We start from the raw sequence: 15,503 nt of genomic DNA, 5'->3' as shown, positions 1-15,503 counted from the left end.
AGGGTAGCTTATTATTTCAGCTTGTTTACAAGAAGCTGCCAGGCAGGCAAGGTGGTGGTAGCAGTTGGGGAGGGGGAAAAGTAGGATTGAGCGGTGCACATGCTGATGCATATGCAAACAAAAAATTTTAATGGGGGGGGGGGGAGAATATGATGCTCCTTTGGGTGTCACTTCAGCTTGGTTTAGGCCAAACTTTAATATCATGAAATGATGATAATTCATAGATTTATTATTGTAAGGTGTTACAAATATATTAAGAAGGGTAGAAATATATTTTCAAAGTTATATGTCAGCATTTGTCAGTGCCTCTGTTTATTATTTATCATTGTAATTATATTCTAATTACAAATGCCATCAGTAAAACTTTTATTAAAGGAGAATTGGCCTCCAATAGGCAGCTGCCATGGGGTAACCATTTCAAGCCCTTCCATATTGTGACCACATTATGAAAGCAGTTCCTATCATCAATGTATTTTATTTGAAAGAGTAAAGGAACTTAACTAGCTAAGGGCACAATTCTAACCCACTTTCCAGCACCAACATAAGGGCAATGCAGCTTTGAGGTAAGGGAACAAACATTCCCTTACCTTGACTAAGCCTTCGTTAGTGCCACCCAACTTCAGGATGCAGTACCCATCCCATTGACACAGCTATGCCAGTGCAGGATAGCTGGTTAAGAATTGGGCCTAAGAACAGTATCTCATGCTGATAACTTATGACTCAATCCTATTGGGTACTGCTGCTGCTGGAACTTATTTTCTGGTGCTGGTACATGCTTTACAGTGTTGCTTCTAGGTCACCACTGCAAAGAGAAGGGATGACCCTATGTGTGGCAGAGGATGTTGGTCCGTCGTCAGGGTGAGCGAATTAAGGCAGGGCTGGGGTATGTTGGAGGCAGAAAGTAGTGGCACCCAGCTTGAGTAAGTTGCACCAGATACTACCCCCTTCAGTGCTACAATCCTACTGGCCACCAGCCTGTAGCACACAGCACAGCTGATGGGGCACGTGCTGTATGCTATGGTGGGGGGTCACCAGATGATCCAGCAGAGGCAAGTGACAGCCCAATCCTATCCCACTTTCCAGAACTGGTGCAACCACAATGCAGCCCCGGGGCAAGGGAACAAATGTTCCCATACCTTGAGGAGGCCTTGGTGACTGCAACACAGGAAGTAGTGCATACCCTATAGGCACAGCAGCACCGGCACTGGAAAATTAGAGAGGATTGGACCCTAAGTCTTTTTTGCTTACCTCCCTGAATGTGTCCTGGTCTCCAATGGATCCCTTTGGACTTATGCCAGCTATTTAGCTGGCATTAAGTCCAAGGAGAGTCGGGTATTTTTGGCCAGAAAAAGGAAGATAGGGTCTTCGCATACGCTGCTGCCACTTAGATTCTCCTCTCCCACCCCCAACTCGTTCTGCTCCTCACCACAAACTGCTCATCGCCCTCCCCTCCTCTACCCTGCTACCAATTTACTGGCAGCAGCATAGGATGGAAGAGGTTCAGCAGGCCTCTGTTGCCCACACAAGGCTTCTGGTTGTTTGCTCTGGCAGCCATGCCAGCAGAACTGAGCAGGTTTTGTGCCATCATTCTGGGACTTGCACTGACAGATCACAAGACCTGACGGTGTATGCCTTGGAGAGGATTAGACTGCCTATCAGGTTATAACCCTTGTTATAAGGCTTTTGCAGCTAGGATTTGGAGGATGGTGGCTTGTTCCTCGATTCGATTATATTCTAGATTCTGCCTTTGTCTTGACTGCCTTCTAAGCAGGTAGAAATATTCCCTCATTCCTTCCTGGGCATCAGTACTCTGAAGCAGTAATAGTTATTCTCTAACTAGAACTGAAGCAAGCGCATAGGAAAGGGACTGCATCCCCCCAGACATGCACATGGAAGAGAACCTGTTTGCAAAATCCTAAAGCTAGTATGGCAGGAACAGAGCTATTTTAGTATAATAGTTTCAAACATGCAGATCTGTGATGCTAGTCATGTGCCCCGCCCTACAACATATGGGGTTGTATCATCAGGTTTCCTTCCTTCTGTAGTAAGACTCCTTCTGCAGGAGGAAGGAACCCTTAGAAGGCAAACTTTTAATAGCTTCTAATGCAGAAGAACAGTAAAATACTTGTGATAGCAATGGAAACACTTGCAATCATATGACCCATTCCTCGGCCTCTAAAAATGTCTGCACTATTACAGATTAATTTTAAGTTGATTAACTATCAGTTAATCAAATGGAGTAACTTTGCAAAATTAAGCTAGACAATTCTTAGCCATAATCAGTAGATATTGAACTACACTCTGATCCTGTCACTAAGCATAAAGAATGAACTTTATTAAAGAGGCCACAACAAATAGTACATTCAAAATGAGATGGCACCAAAAGTGTATTGACATGAATTTAGATTTGACAATGCTGTAATAGATTTGCAAAGACAATATGGTATATTTCATAAAGTATCTTGTAAAATTGTAACTTCTGAATAAAATGTTGATTTAAAAAGGTATATGTACAGGGAAAAAGCAGCCATGTCCCTTCTTTAGCAGCTGACTCAAATTTATGTTTTGCAAGGAAACACCCTTCTAGATCTTATTAGACAGATATCTTGAAAGTCTTAATTCAGAGGTTTTTTGCTAGGCCACCTATGCTAGTCGTAGGATCTAATATTAAATAGGAAAACGTTGCAAGGTGTCTGTGGAGGATGTTGAGCAACATTCCATCCTTTCACAATAAAAATTTGACTGTAAAAATTAGAAGGCTTTTCTATGGTTCTCTCTTTTTGGTAATTTGATCTGAGTATGGCTTTTATTTACTTGGTTTGAGGCCAATGTATTTTGAGCCTGCACTCCCAAAGATGTACACACCCCAATAAAATTTTAGATTTGAAAGTTATAGATGGCACAAATAGAAACACAACGAACCTGCTAGATGCTTCCCCTTGATCCTTCCTTCAGATGTCAAAGAATGGAAGAGAGAAGATGTGGAGAGGAAAGAAACTTGTTATGCTAGCAGTCACCTTCATGATGTTGTTACAAATAGTGTTAGATACACACAAAATTACAGTTGGATGCGTTAATTAAATTAACGTGTTTAATAATAACATGTTACAAAGCAAGCACAAAACATTCAAGCAGGGACTCAAAACTACCATGACGTCAGGAAAAAAAAATCAAACATTATCACAATACATGCTCAACATGCTTAGAATGTACAACCACAGAGTGAATTGGCAAAGCACTTATGCAGGCAAAATGCAGTTCTGAGATACAGATAACACAAAGCTGTGGGCTTTTTGTTAGATAAAGGTGTCTGCTGTTATGAATAGGTTTGACTTAATAACTGGGACTTGAGACCTCAGCAAAGGACAATTTAGGTAGTGGATTTCCACTGTACTGTTTTCCAGAACTACATTATAATATATTTTGGACTACTGTTCAACTTTTTTACATCAAAACAGATTTATAAAATTATATCCTTAAATACTAACGTATATTTGTCATAAATATCATGTATTAATATTACTATTTCTGAGAAGTTTACAAACTATCTTTACTTGGAAGCTTTTAGGATTCACACTTGGATCACTTATGAGTTTGTTGTCAATCATTTAGAGTTCACAAACCAGCTTTCTGCGTTTATCCAGTTAGGATAGTGGTTCCTAAACTTACCCTGGTCATGGCACCCTTCTTTCATGGTGCCCTGTTGTGGCAGCACTGTGCCACAGGAGGAAAAGATAGCTGCCAGCAATCCCCCTAGATTGTGTGAGAATTTTGCATGCTCTTGGCATGGGCAAGATGGCAGTGCCCAGGAGATCCAGGATAAAGAAGCCACTGGGGACATCTCACAACCCCCATGGGTGCCATGGCACACAATTTGGGAATCAATGAGTTAAGGGAACATGAAAAAGAAAGTGATTCTGTGTGTGTGTGTGTGTGTGTGTGTGTGTGTGTGTGTCTTGATGCATGAAAGTCTGCTCCATACAACTGAGGTGACAACCATGTTTTCTTACACACAGGGCCCAATCCTATCCAACTTTCTTGTGCTGATGCAGCTGTGCCAATAGGGCATATGCTACATCCTGTGTTGGGAGGCAGTCATGGAGGTCTCCTCAACAAGGGAGCAAATGTTCCCTTACCTTGGGGCTGCATTGCATCTGCACTGGTGCTGGAAAGTTGGATAGAATTGGGCCCTCAGTCATATCTGTAGTACTAATAACATTCTGTACACAATCAAAGAGCCTCATGTATACTGTTTTCAAGGAAGGTCAGCATGCAGCAAAATCTCAACAGAAGAGAACACAGTATAAAGAACTTGGGTTCAGAACTGGTTTGTGTACCATTTTCTCCTGTTCCTATAGCTCAGTATGTATAAGTGACAGTTTAAGGGAGCAATCCTAACCAATTTTCCAGCACTGGTGCAGCCACAATGCAGACCCAAGGTAAGGAAACAAATATGCCCTTAACTTGAGGAAGCCCCCTTGACTGCCTCCCCACTGCAGGGAGCGGTGCACGCCACATTGGCACAGCTAAGTCAGTGCTGGAAAGTTGGTTAGGATTGCGCCCTTAAACTGAAAAAAATCATGACAATTGCTGTGCCATATGAAAACATGATAAAAAACTAGTTGACTCCACTTGGGAAATGCTTAGGCTCAGACATTGCTAAGTTTCCAAAGGAAGAGAATTCAAGAAATGTGGTGTAGCTAAAGCAAAGCCCCTGTTATGTTCATCCCTTTCCAACCATGTTGTTGCTATCCTATCTAGAAGCATGGGCAGTTTGATTTATTGCTTTTTGAAAACATGGAGAGTTACATTTGATTATTCTTCTTTTAATGTGAAATTCTGTCAATTCTGCAGCATGAGCTGAGCAACAAGCATGTTTCTATTGACCAAATTTTACATTCAGATGAATTGAGCTGTCTCAGATGAAATGTTGACTACGTGTCTATTATTCTTATCCACATTTCCAATAAATATAGGAATTTAATATTCATAGTCATAACTTAATAGTGGTAATATTCTCTTTCCTTGAAAAGGAATATTTCCAGTAGTTCATTGCAGTATAGTTCAGAATAAGAATGAGAATAAAGAATAGTCCTTGGACAAATTTTATTGTTGACATTTTCCCATGAAGAGGAAATGCATGGAATTCAATTGACAATAAGGATAGGGCAGTAATGTTTTACGCTTCTGTCCCATTAAGAAATAGAGAATGTACAAAATACTTCACTATAGTCTAAACCAGGGGTGTCCAAAGTTTTTGGCAGGAGGGCCAAATCAGCTCTCTGACACTGTGTCGGGGGCCGGGGGAAAAAAGAATTAATTTACATATAAAATTTGAATAAATTTACATACGTTTACATAAATGAATATATTAAAGATGAACTTATATGAATGAATGAAGGTCTTGCAATAGCTCAATGCCTATAAAAGGCCTTGCACAAAGCAAAGCTGGCCTTTCCTTTGCTGCCACTGCTGCGTCACAAATATGAAAGAGCAAGCAGTGGAGGGAGCTCTCATCCCACAGCTCACACGAGAGGTCAAACAGTCGCCCTCAAGCTGAGAGAAGTTGTGTTGGGCCAGTGCAGGCTTCAACAAATCTCCAGAGGGCCAGAGGCTCATTGGAGACTGGGGGCTCCCTGAGGGCCGCATTGCGAGACCTCGAGGGCCGCAAGTGGCCCCCGGGCCGGGGTTTGAGCACCCCTGGTCTAAACATTGAGTGAGTGAGTGAGTGAGTGAGTGAGTGAGTGAGTGAGTGAGTCACACAGCTCAATCTTATCCAATTGCACAATCCACCACCACAAGTCTCAGAACTGAAGGTGCAAAGTCATGCCACTGTGGTGTGTGCAAAGGATGCAAGAGCAAATGGCTGGAGGCCCCAACTGTGGATCACAGATGTTCTGCCTCAGCACATAGGTTGGCAGGGAGGATGGTTTGGTGGAAGATTGGGTGGTTTGGGGTGGGGAGAAGGCTGGGCAGGGGCATTTTGGGGGGGCAGATCTTGGTGACAGTCGTGCTTACCGAGATCCTGTCCCCTTTCTCCGCCCTGAACTGCCCCATCTTTTCAGACATGCCAGCTGATGTAGCTCCAAGGTGACCTATTGAAGACCAAGCGACTAGGCTGTCTGGTTGCCCCCCTCCCATAGAATGCAGCACATACTCCATCAGTAGGGCTGTGTGCTATGGACTGGCAAGCATAGCATTGGGGCCCACAGTGAGTTAACAACTTCATGAGTTTCCTTGTATCTTTTTCCGGACTTATGCAGAAGCTAAAATTTATATAGGTATAAATTAGTGTGGCCCAATGACCTCAGTGGGGAAATGCTGATTTACAGCTAAGCATTCAAGTTGCAAAGCTGAAGAAAACCTGTTTTCTCTTCCATCTGAAGCACTATTAGTATAAGTCATGAAAACGAATAACCAATTGAAGTCAGCAGGTATAAGCTTCTATACCTCTGCAGTGAAGCTGGATGAATTAGCATTAACTGAGTCAAAAACAATGTTTTGTAGATACTATTAGAAGATTAACTTTCAGCAGGGTTTTGAGGACTTGGGAGAAAAACCCAACTATTGGCTTATTGTAATAATGTTTTAGAAGCAACAGAAAATGGAAATTAGATTTATCTTATAATACTTGAATAATGTATAATTGACCCTGTTTGCTAGCTGAGTTCCTTAATGAAAGGAATTGAAAGGAAATGGGCAGGGCAGGGCAGGGGAAAGAGAAAGAGACGGGTAAAGAACAAGACAAACTATACACTGATTTTTTTATAAGCTTGAACACACATCAAGTATAGCATCAGCTGCCATATTTTTACCTACTTTGTAGGGCTGCAGGTATGCAAGGCCTTCAAATGAGGCTTCCAGGTAGCAATGGAAACTGATTTCTCATCAGCCGCATAACTACGCCATACACACTACGTGCAGGATATATGATAAAGGAAGGAAAAAAAAGGCAAGAGGGAGCAGGGGATGAAACAAAAATTGAAAAGCATATTAGTAAACCAATACAAGTCATGGCTTTTTTGTATCATTCATAGCACTGATACATGCCTGAGGGATGGAAGAATACTTTCATAATATCGCCAGGTGGCTGTCAGGTTTGTTCGTCTGGAATCAGTAGAATAAAACCGCCACGTAGCCTGGTTTGAGGAAACAATAGAAAAGCACAAAGGAGCCAACAATACATGAAATGAAAGTAGCACCGTTATTATGGGAGATTGGTGTTTTTTTCAAGCTGGAAGCAATACCTGTTAACACTGCTTAAATAATTAGTTTTGTACAGTTATGCTAACAAAATGCAATGAAGATTGGGTTGTGAGCATTTGCATTAACAAATGGGACTACTTCAACATTAACAAATGCTCAACAGATGGGACTACTATATATGTGGGCTACAAGGCTCACTAATATACGTGCCTTCCTACAAAGTCTTTAAGCACACATTTTGCTACATTATCTTTGATGAGCATGATGGGTTTTAGGTGTTTCTCTTCAGACTGGCACCAGTGCCACAAGCAGTGTGTTATCAAACTGTATTTTTGTCGTCATCATCATCATAATGAGTATTTGCATACCACTTTTCAACAAAAAAAGTTCACAAAGCTGTTTATAGAGAAAATCAAATAACTAAGTGGTTCTCTATCCCAAAAGGAGCATAGTTAAAGATGCTGCAGAACATATTCTTAAGAAGCATATACATTTTCATCATTGGCTCCTAACAAGGAAAATCTATTGCTGACCTCTCCTGGTCCATATGATATATGGCAAGTGTCGACCTACAAACGTATTTCATGTGCAGAAAAGTACAAAGAATGTGTGGCTGATTTATTATGCACCTTCAGAATTCTTGAAATCTGCATCACAATGAAATATTAGGCAAAGAGCACTGTGCAGTAATTTCAATGCTGATACTTTTAAAACAAAAATCAGGTTTCAAAGCTATGTGAATGGCAAATAGATTTGGTAAATATTTATCACCAACAAATATATATTTTTTCTTGCCATTGAACATATGAAAATAAGAAAATACAATGTGTTAAATAATAAAATTATTTTCCTGAATATATTTTATTATAGTAATAATATTTAACCACTATACAGGTGGGGCCTTGGTATCCGCAACGGATCTGTCTCAAACCCCTCACAGATTCCGAGAATTGCAGATAATCATATTCATGATTTTCTGCCCTTTCTGTCTCCAAAAGGGACCAGAGCTGTACTCCAGTCCTCTCCAGAGGGCTTTCTGAAGCGCTCAGAAGCAGCGAGCATCCACCCGCTGCCTCTGCGGGCTTCAGAATGGCCCAGAGAGGCAAAAAAAAACCAAGGGGAACTCAAGGGAGGCTTTTTTTCTTTTTGCACCATATAACACATTTTGAGGCCTGGAGAAGCCCCTTTGGGAAACCAGAAGAGGCTTTTTTTGCCTCTCTGGGCCATTCCGAAGCCCGCAGAGGCAGCGGACAGATGCATACTGCATCCGTGGGCTTCAGAAAAACCTCCAGAGGGGACTGGAGCACAGTTCTGGTCCCCTTTGGAGGGCTCAGGTGGAGCCAAGTGTAGCTCAGTGCAGGTCTGGGGGACCCACACTGAGCCAGATCAGTGGATAAAAAATCCATGGATAAACAGGCTCCACTTGCATAGCGTTTTTATATACCTCAGATATAAGGCCCAGCAGACCTAAGGGCATCTAACAAATTCATGGCGCTTAACCTTAACCACTACCATACACAAATATCCTTCTAGCCATATTAATGAAATTTGAAATAATGAGGAATAGCATTAACATTCCTGTAAATAACACTTCTAGAAAAATGGCTTTTCTTCCAAGTATTTCAAATTATATTCCAAAATCCCAGCTAGGATCAGGCTGGCATGCAGAGCCATTTACAGCAGGTGAAAGGCTTTCCACTGCCATAAAATGGGTAGTGGTGGCACAGCATGCTGCTGGTGGCCATTTTATGAGCAGCGCCAGAAGAAAATTGCCAGTGCAGGTAAGCCACCTGTGGGGATGAGAGACATGCCAGGGTGGTAAGGGTGGGTATCAGTGGGGAGAACTCCACTGATATTCTAACCTTTTTGTCTCTGACACACTCCCTTTGCTGTATTTGAACCTGCACCAGCTAAATAGCTGGTGGACGTTTGAGCAGACCCTTTTGGGAACATACGGGAGCAGAGAAGTACAAGTAAAACAGAGCACAATCCTATGCGTATCTACTCAAAAGTAAGTCCCATTGTCTTTAATGGGGCTTACTCTAAGGGAAGTATGCCTAGAATTGCAGCCTTACTTCCCTCTCCATCCCCACATGGTCTCCGGCTGCTTGCACGATGCAGTGGAGCCCATGTCAGTGCTTCTATGTCCTACGGACAGTGTTTAGTTAGGATCAGGCCGTTAGACTAAGCAGAAAAAACCCTCCAACATGTTACCACTGACCATTTTATGTAACTATAAGATAAAGAGAAGCACCAATAAACAGTATTAACGAGTTCTCTGGATTACCTTTGAAATGGCTGTGACTAATGCACTTAAAAGCCTACAGAGCACCAATTTTCAAGGTATTTCTTCTCCCTGCACACTGACCTCTGAGGTCTTCTCTATGGTCCTTGCCCCTTGGGCTGTCACTTCCAGGAGAATTGTCTGAGTTCTGCAGCTCTATTTCCAGGGCAACTGTCAGTTGTAGCGGATTGCCTGTCCCTTTTCCTCCACCAACAGAGCCAGCAAAGAAAGAGGTATAGAAAATTCGTTACCACAGACCAGGGGTGCCCAAACCCTGGCCCAGGGGCCACTTGCGGCCCTGGGGATTCCCAATCCTGCCCATGGGGCGTCCCGTCTCCAATGAGCTTTTGTCCCTCTGGAGACTTGCTGGAGCCTACGCTGACCTGATGCAACTGTTCAACCTCTTGTATGAGCTGTGGGATGAGGGCTCCCTCCACTGCTGGCTGTTCCATGAGTGCGATACAGCAGGGGCAGTGAAAGAAAGGCTGGTCTTGCTTTGTGCAAGGCCTTTTACTGGCCTTGAGGTACTGCAAGACCTTCATGCATTCATATAAGTTCCATCTCTAATATATTCATTTATGTAAATTTATTCAAATTTGAAATGTAAATGAATTCTTTTTTCCCAGCCCCCACACAGTGTAAGAGAGATGATGTGGCCGTCCTGCCAAAAAGTTTGGACACCCCTGCCACAGACAGTTGCTGTAAAAACAGAGCCACAGAACCCGGAAGAGATTTTCAGTGATTTTCAAGACTATACTTCAAATTGCTTCAGTACACTTGTGGACTTTCACAGCACACCAATGAGCCGCAGCGTATGGGCTGAAAATCACTGTTTTAGAGTATAGCTGAGTTCAGGCATCATGCAAAGCCATGGTTTAACCCATTTAAACCATTTTGGTTTAACTCACAGGTGTACACATTTGGTCCCTGTTGCATATATGCAATGTTGGGCAGAAATGGTTAATCATGGTTTAGCATTACTGTTGGGAGCCTTGGGCTGCAATCCTATACCCACTTTTCTAGGAGTAATACAATGGAAATTACTTCTGAGTAGGCATACATAAGATTCCATAGTTGGGCTTGTGCATCCCCCCACTCCCTTTATGCCTGTGAGATGAAAGTTGTTAACTTGTGTTTCTGGTTTAAAACAAGGCAGGCCTAGAACTTGCAGATTTTGTCTCCTTGCATGTGCATTTTAAAAATTACTCTGCCGAGATTTGGAGAGCAGTAAGTATTTTTCCTCCCTCTGTGATCACTATCAATGCAAAGGAGAATCCTGTGTTGGCCAGGCACTGTTCACTAAAGCTTGTTCAGCAGACATGTGATCATAACAGTTCTAGCATATTGTCTTTGCTCCCAACTGTGCTCTGATTTGTGAGTGGGAATGCTCTGACTATTCAGCCTGTTCCTTGAAGGCTAGCAGACACGGCAGGCTGGGGAATGACTGATTGACCCTCAAAGAGAGTTTGGCAGATGTATTTCATGAGCATAATCCAGCATAATTTGTGAGTTGTTTCTGCTGCCAAAATCCTTTTGTGGAAATTTGATTTAATTTTCCAAAGAATAATGGGAGCTATACATATACACACAGGAAGCCCATCAAAAGCCAATGCAGGAACAGTTCAGGGCTTCTTGTATATTACACATTAAAAAAAAATTCCCTTTAGGCAGCATACTGGACTTTTTTTTTTAAGTATAAAATGTTCTTGATTTAACCTGGTAAGAAAAAAGCTAGAGAATGGAACATACAGCATGCAGCTCTAATCAGCAAAGTGAATTCTATTCAACTAAAAGTAAATGTAATCCTACAAAGCAGCACTTAAAGACATCAAATATGGTAACATTGCATTTTATTTTCACTTCTACAAATCAGTATCACCACTGCTAAGATGCTAATCATTTTAGGGAAAAGCTATTATGTTCAGTCATTCAAAATGTTGTACTGTATTGTAATAAAGCAATTCTTTGGACTGAGGTCTCTTCATTTGAAACGGCTGTATTAACCTTTGGCACACAATCAGTATTTCACTCCTGAGAATTAGCTGAACTTGGGTAAGTGTGTGCTGTGCTGTCATTTAATCTGTCATTTATTTATCAGTTCTGGGGTTTTTGAGAAAACTATATTGTAAATTGTGGCATGCAAAACATCAAATTGTATCTTTCCAGTTCTTTTAGAATTGTTGAAAGAACCAAGAACCACTTGCTCTTGAAACATATCAAATACAACAAACACAACCCAGCTGTATTGAAATCAATGGGAGTTTCAATGCTGAATTCAGTGGGAAGTGGCAGATGATATCCAACAGAGCACTCTCAGAGTGTCTGGGCTGAGTGTGCATGGTCCCTTTTCAAAAGTAAGAAGCATGCCAATCAGCTGTTGGACAGGGAGGCGGGACTGGCAGGAACAGAATCTAGCCCCTATTCTGATTAAGTAGTGAAACTGGTGCAATTTCAGCTTCTTTAAAAAAAAAAGATGTGTGCCATCCCTGCTGAACCATAGTTTTTATGTCTGATTCCCTATCTAACTATGGACATGTATGCGGAAACCTGATTCCATGTACATATGACTCCTACCAGGAGTGGGTGAATCTGTTTATTGAATATGCTGCACAATGTGAAATCATTCAAATAATGCATATATTTCTTTTAAACTTAACATAATAGGTATTATAATAAGAATTTTTTAAAAATCTGATTCTTTTGCCACTTACTTGAATTAAACTGGCAGCAGGATTCCTTCTTTTTTCAAAATGTTTCTGACGGTGCTGCTCCTGTACTTTTAATGCAAATCCAGACCCAAGAATGCCCTAGAGTGCAGTACAAAAAATGCTTGTGTTCAGGACAGTAATTTTGGTAAGAGTTACAAGTAAACATATTTTAAAATCATAAAGCAGTCTTATATAGAAAGCCCCATCCCTCAAAGGAACTAAACATGGTTATGTGCATGAATATTTGAAATTACATATTGGGCACAATCTTGAAAGAACTGAATGCATAGGTCAAAAAAAGATGAGTTTGAGTCCATTTCCAATAACTTGAGGAGTGGGGGCCATTTAAATGTAAAGGTGAGCTGGAGAGAGTGTTAAATCTCTAACCCACTTGTAAAAGGGGTTTGTTCCATTTTTCACAATTTAAGTAAATAAGGTTCAATCCTATCTAACTTTCCAGCGCCAATGCAGCATGCACTGAAACCTGCAGTTGGGGGGCAATCACAGAGGCCATCTCAAGGTAAGGGACTATATTGTGGCTGCACCGGTGCTGGGAATTTGGATAGGACTGGCCCGTTACATATAAAAGATTTCATTTATGATGTCTCCTTTTCTTCATAATTCTTTTTGAAGAGGCTGTGTGCACTACTACTAGGTGTCAATTGGGTATCAGCAAGAAAGTCTATTCTTCAGGGATGAATATTCAGAGAAATTTAAGCAAGAAATAATTATACAATTTCCTTCAATACCAATAGTGAGCAACTGGAACATAACTTCTTTTGAATTTAGAAAACTCAAAAATAACATCTTTGACTACAGGCTGTAAGGCAAATGTTTCACTTTAATAATTAATGCGGAATAACATGTCTTCAAGACATGGAAACAATGCAATTAATGATTTCTCCACCTTGTGGCTGCTCAAGTGAAACAGGTTGAGAATATGCATAATTCAACTAAAAAGCTCAAGAGGACAGAGTACTGTTTACCTTGACTTCTACAGCATTCTGACAGCTCAGTCCTATCCCCTGCTGGCCAAGAGTGTGCAGTGACACCATCACAGCCTGTACTACATGTCATAGTTTGGCCAATAATCAGACATCTCAGGAGAAGTAATATTTTTTATTTACCTCCTCTTAGGCTGCCTGGTCTCCAATGGGTCTCTTCAGACCTACAGCAGCTCTTTTGCTAATGTAAATCAGAGGAGATTCTGGGAAATTCTAGGAGATTCTAGGGCTGGGCCAGGCTGGGAAGGAGGGGATAAGATCTAGTGTGTATGTCTGCTGCTGAGATCCACCCCTCCAAATGCAGTAGTTTCACTGTGCAAGAGTAGGCAGAACTATTTTTAGCTTTTTTCTTTACTTTCCCTTTTTAAAGTGTGTCCCTGGTATCCATGGATTTGTGTATCCATGGAAGGGGCGTCCAGAACAGAATCCCGGCGGATACGAGGGTATGCCTGTAGATGGTTTGCTGTTAATTAATATCTTTTGAAATTTTTTTGGTATTTTAATGTATCTTATTAATACAATATTCTTTCTTCCCCCCTTTTTGTTTTCTTTAGTTGTTCATGATTGTGTTGTTTTAATTATTTTTTTCACTAATAAAGGGAGGGAATTTTTTTTTTTAACCCAACCTTCTACAGGATGAGTAAAATTTATCTAAGATGCTTTTGGCATTATGAAAAATGTTACAAGAATAATTTCTTATGCCAAGAAAGCTGACTAAATCTGACTGAAAAACATTCTGACGTAATGTACTGATTCCTAGATTCACACTGAGGTCACGATCACATAACCATGCTGTGAAGTGTGTTGTTGAAAAAGGCAGATGTCTTTTCTTTTGGGAACCTCTGTGTTGACAGCAGGAAATTGGCTGTGCAACCTACACAGATCTACAGTTGTCTTCATCAATCATGTGGACAGATGGGAAACCAGGGTGGGCTGGATCCCCTGGCATTGAAGGATAGTGGAAATTGAAGACACCACATCTGATCAGCCCCACGCAAACATGCCCCCCCACAAAAGCTGCTCTATGGATACAATCATACCAAACTAAACTTTTGGACATTTCAGATAAATTTAAACATTTACCCTAGGGCTTGAATGAGTTTTCAGAGCAGCATAAAAATATTCAAGGAAAGAAAAACTTATCTTCCATAATTTCAAAAATTGATTGTAAAGAAATAATTCTAGAAATTCTGCACTCATACACGGCTCAATCCTACCCCCTGCCATATTATAGCATGGAGCCATGCCAATGGAGCGCACACTGCACGCTATGTTGAGGTGCACAATCAGATAGCCAGCAAGAGGTAAGTAAAAATCTTTACTTACCTCCTGGTAGGCTGCCTAATCACCTGTGGGTCTCCTTGGACCTACATCAGCTACTTTACTGGCCTAAGTCTGAGGAAAGGGATGTGGCAGGCTGAAAAATCTTGGATAGGATCTGGCATGCAAGTTTGCCGCTGAGATCCACCCCCTCCAGCCCATTTCCCACCCTTGCCCTACCCTCTCTGCCCTGAACCTCTCCTAAACAGTTCCTGAACAGCCACAAATTGCCACCTCCACCATTATACATTGGCCAGCAGAGCATCTGGAAGTGTTTGGTGTGGGCAAAGCCACTAGCCACTTCTGTCAGTAGCTTATGTGATAGTGGCATGGTTTTTGTGCCACTGCATTGGGGCTCGTGGCAACAGAATACAAGATCCACTTGATAGGATTGGCCAACAGATACATTAACCCAGTCTGTACATTTTTTTTTCCACATCATGTCTGCTTAGTGTGTGAAGTCCTTAAAGTTTAAAATTGTTATAAAGATACTCACAGCAGGTAATGCAAAGAAAGAAATACCAAGCAACGCAAACCCAGCAGAAAGCAACCTTCCTAGCCAAGTCAGAGGCGTTTTATCCCCATAACCAATTGTTGTCAATGTGATCTGGAAAGAAACATATACAAGTCAGTGTGAGAAAAAGGAGGTACTACTGATGTCAAAAGTTGTAACATTAAGCTGCATTCCAAAGGACACATGATGAAGACTAACCAAAATATTTGCTTTTTCTTGGGCTGCAAGAACAGATTTCAATTTCAAATGGTCATAGACCCTAAAAACAGCCCTTTCCCCAGGCTGTTCTTAGGAATTTATTTTCCTCAGCCTTGCTCTGAGACTGGCAGTAATCCTGGCATGGGGAGAGAGATTTTCAAGGGAATTTTCAGTAGGTAAAGGAGGGCTGAACTTCCCTGCTCCCAGCTGATTCTTTACAACTGTTTCCCACATTTTGCATTACCTCAAACACACACAAATCTGGGAAT

At 41.4% G+C, this 15,503-nt stretch overlaps 1 protein-coding gene across 5 annotated transcripts in view; it reads right to left on the bottom strand.

The window, feature by feature from the left end:
- The window catches only part of KCNQ5 (potassium voltage-gated channel subfamily Q member 5), a 371,159-nt gene that overhangs the window by 37,243 nt on the left and 318,413 nt on the right, over positions 1-15,503 (bottom strand). For 3 of the 5 annotated variants that reach the window (XM_066609520.1, XM_066609522.1, XM_066609525.1), the window contains exons 6-9: positions 15,019-15,129; positions 12,202-12,297; positions 6,820-6,914; positions 2,923-2,949 (exon numbers count right to left, since the gene is read on the bottom strand). In XM_066609520.1, coding sequence (XP_066465617.1) covers positions 2,923-2,949; positions 6,820-6,914; positions 12,202-12,297; positions 15,019-15,129 — 329 coding nt within the window. The remainder of the gene's footprint in view (positions 1-2,922; positions 2,950-6,819; positions 6,915-12,201; positions 12,298-15,018; positions 15,130-15,503) is intronic. The other 2 variants (XM_066609521.1, XM_066609524.1) reach the window with 1 other exon arrangement.

Source organism: Tiliqua scincoides, chromosome 1, assembly GCF_035046505.1.
Source record: "Tiliqua scincoides isolate rTilSci1 chromosome 1, rTilSci1.hap2, whole genome shotgun sequence".
NCBI classification, from domain to species: Eukaryota; Metazoa; Chordata; class Lepidosauria; order Squamata; family Scincidae; genus Tiliqua; species Tiliqua scincoides.
This window is presented reverse-complemented; position numbering and strand designations above follow the sequence as displayed.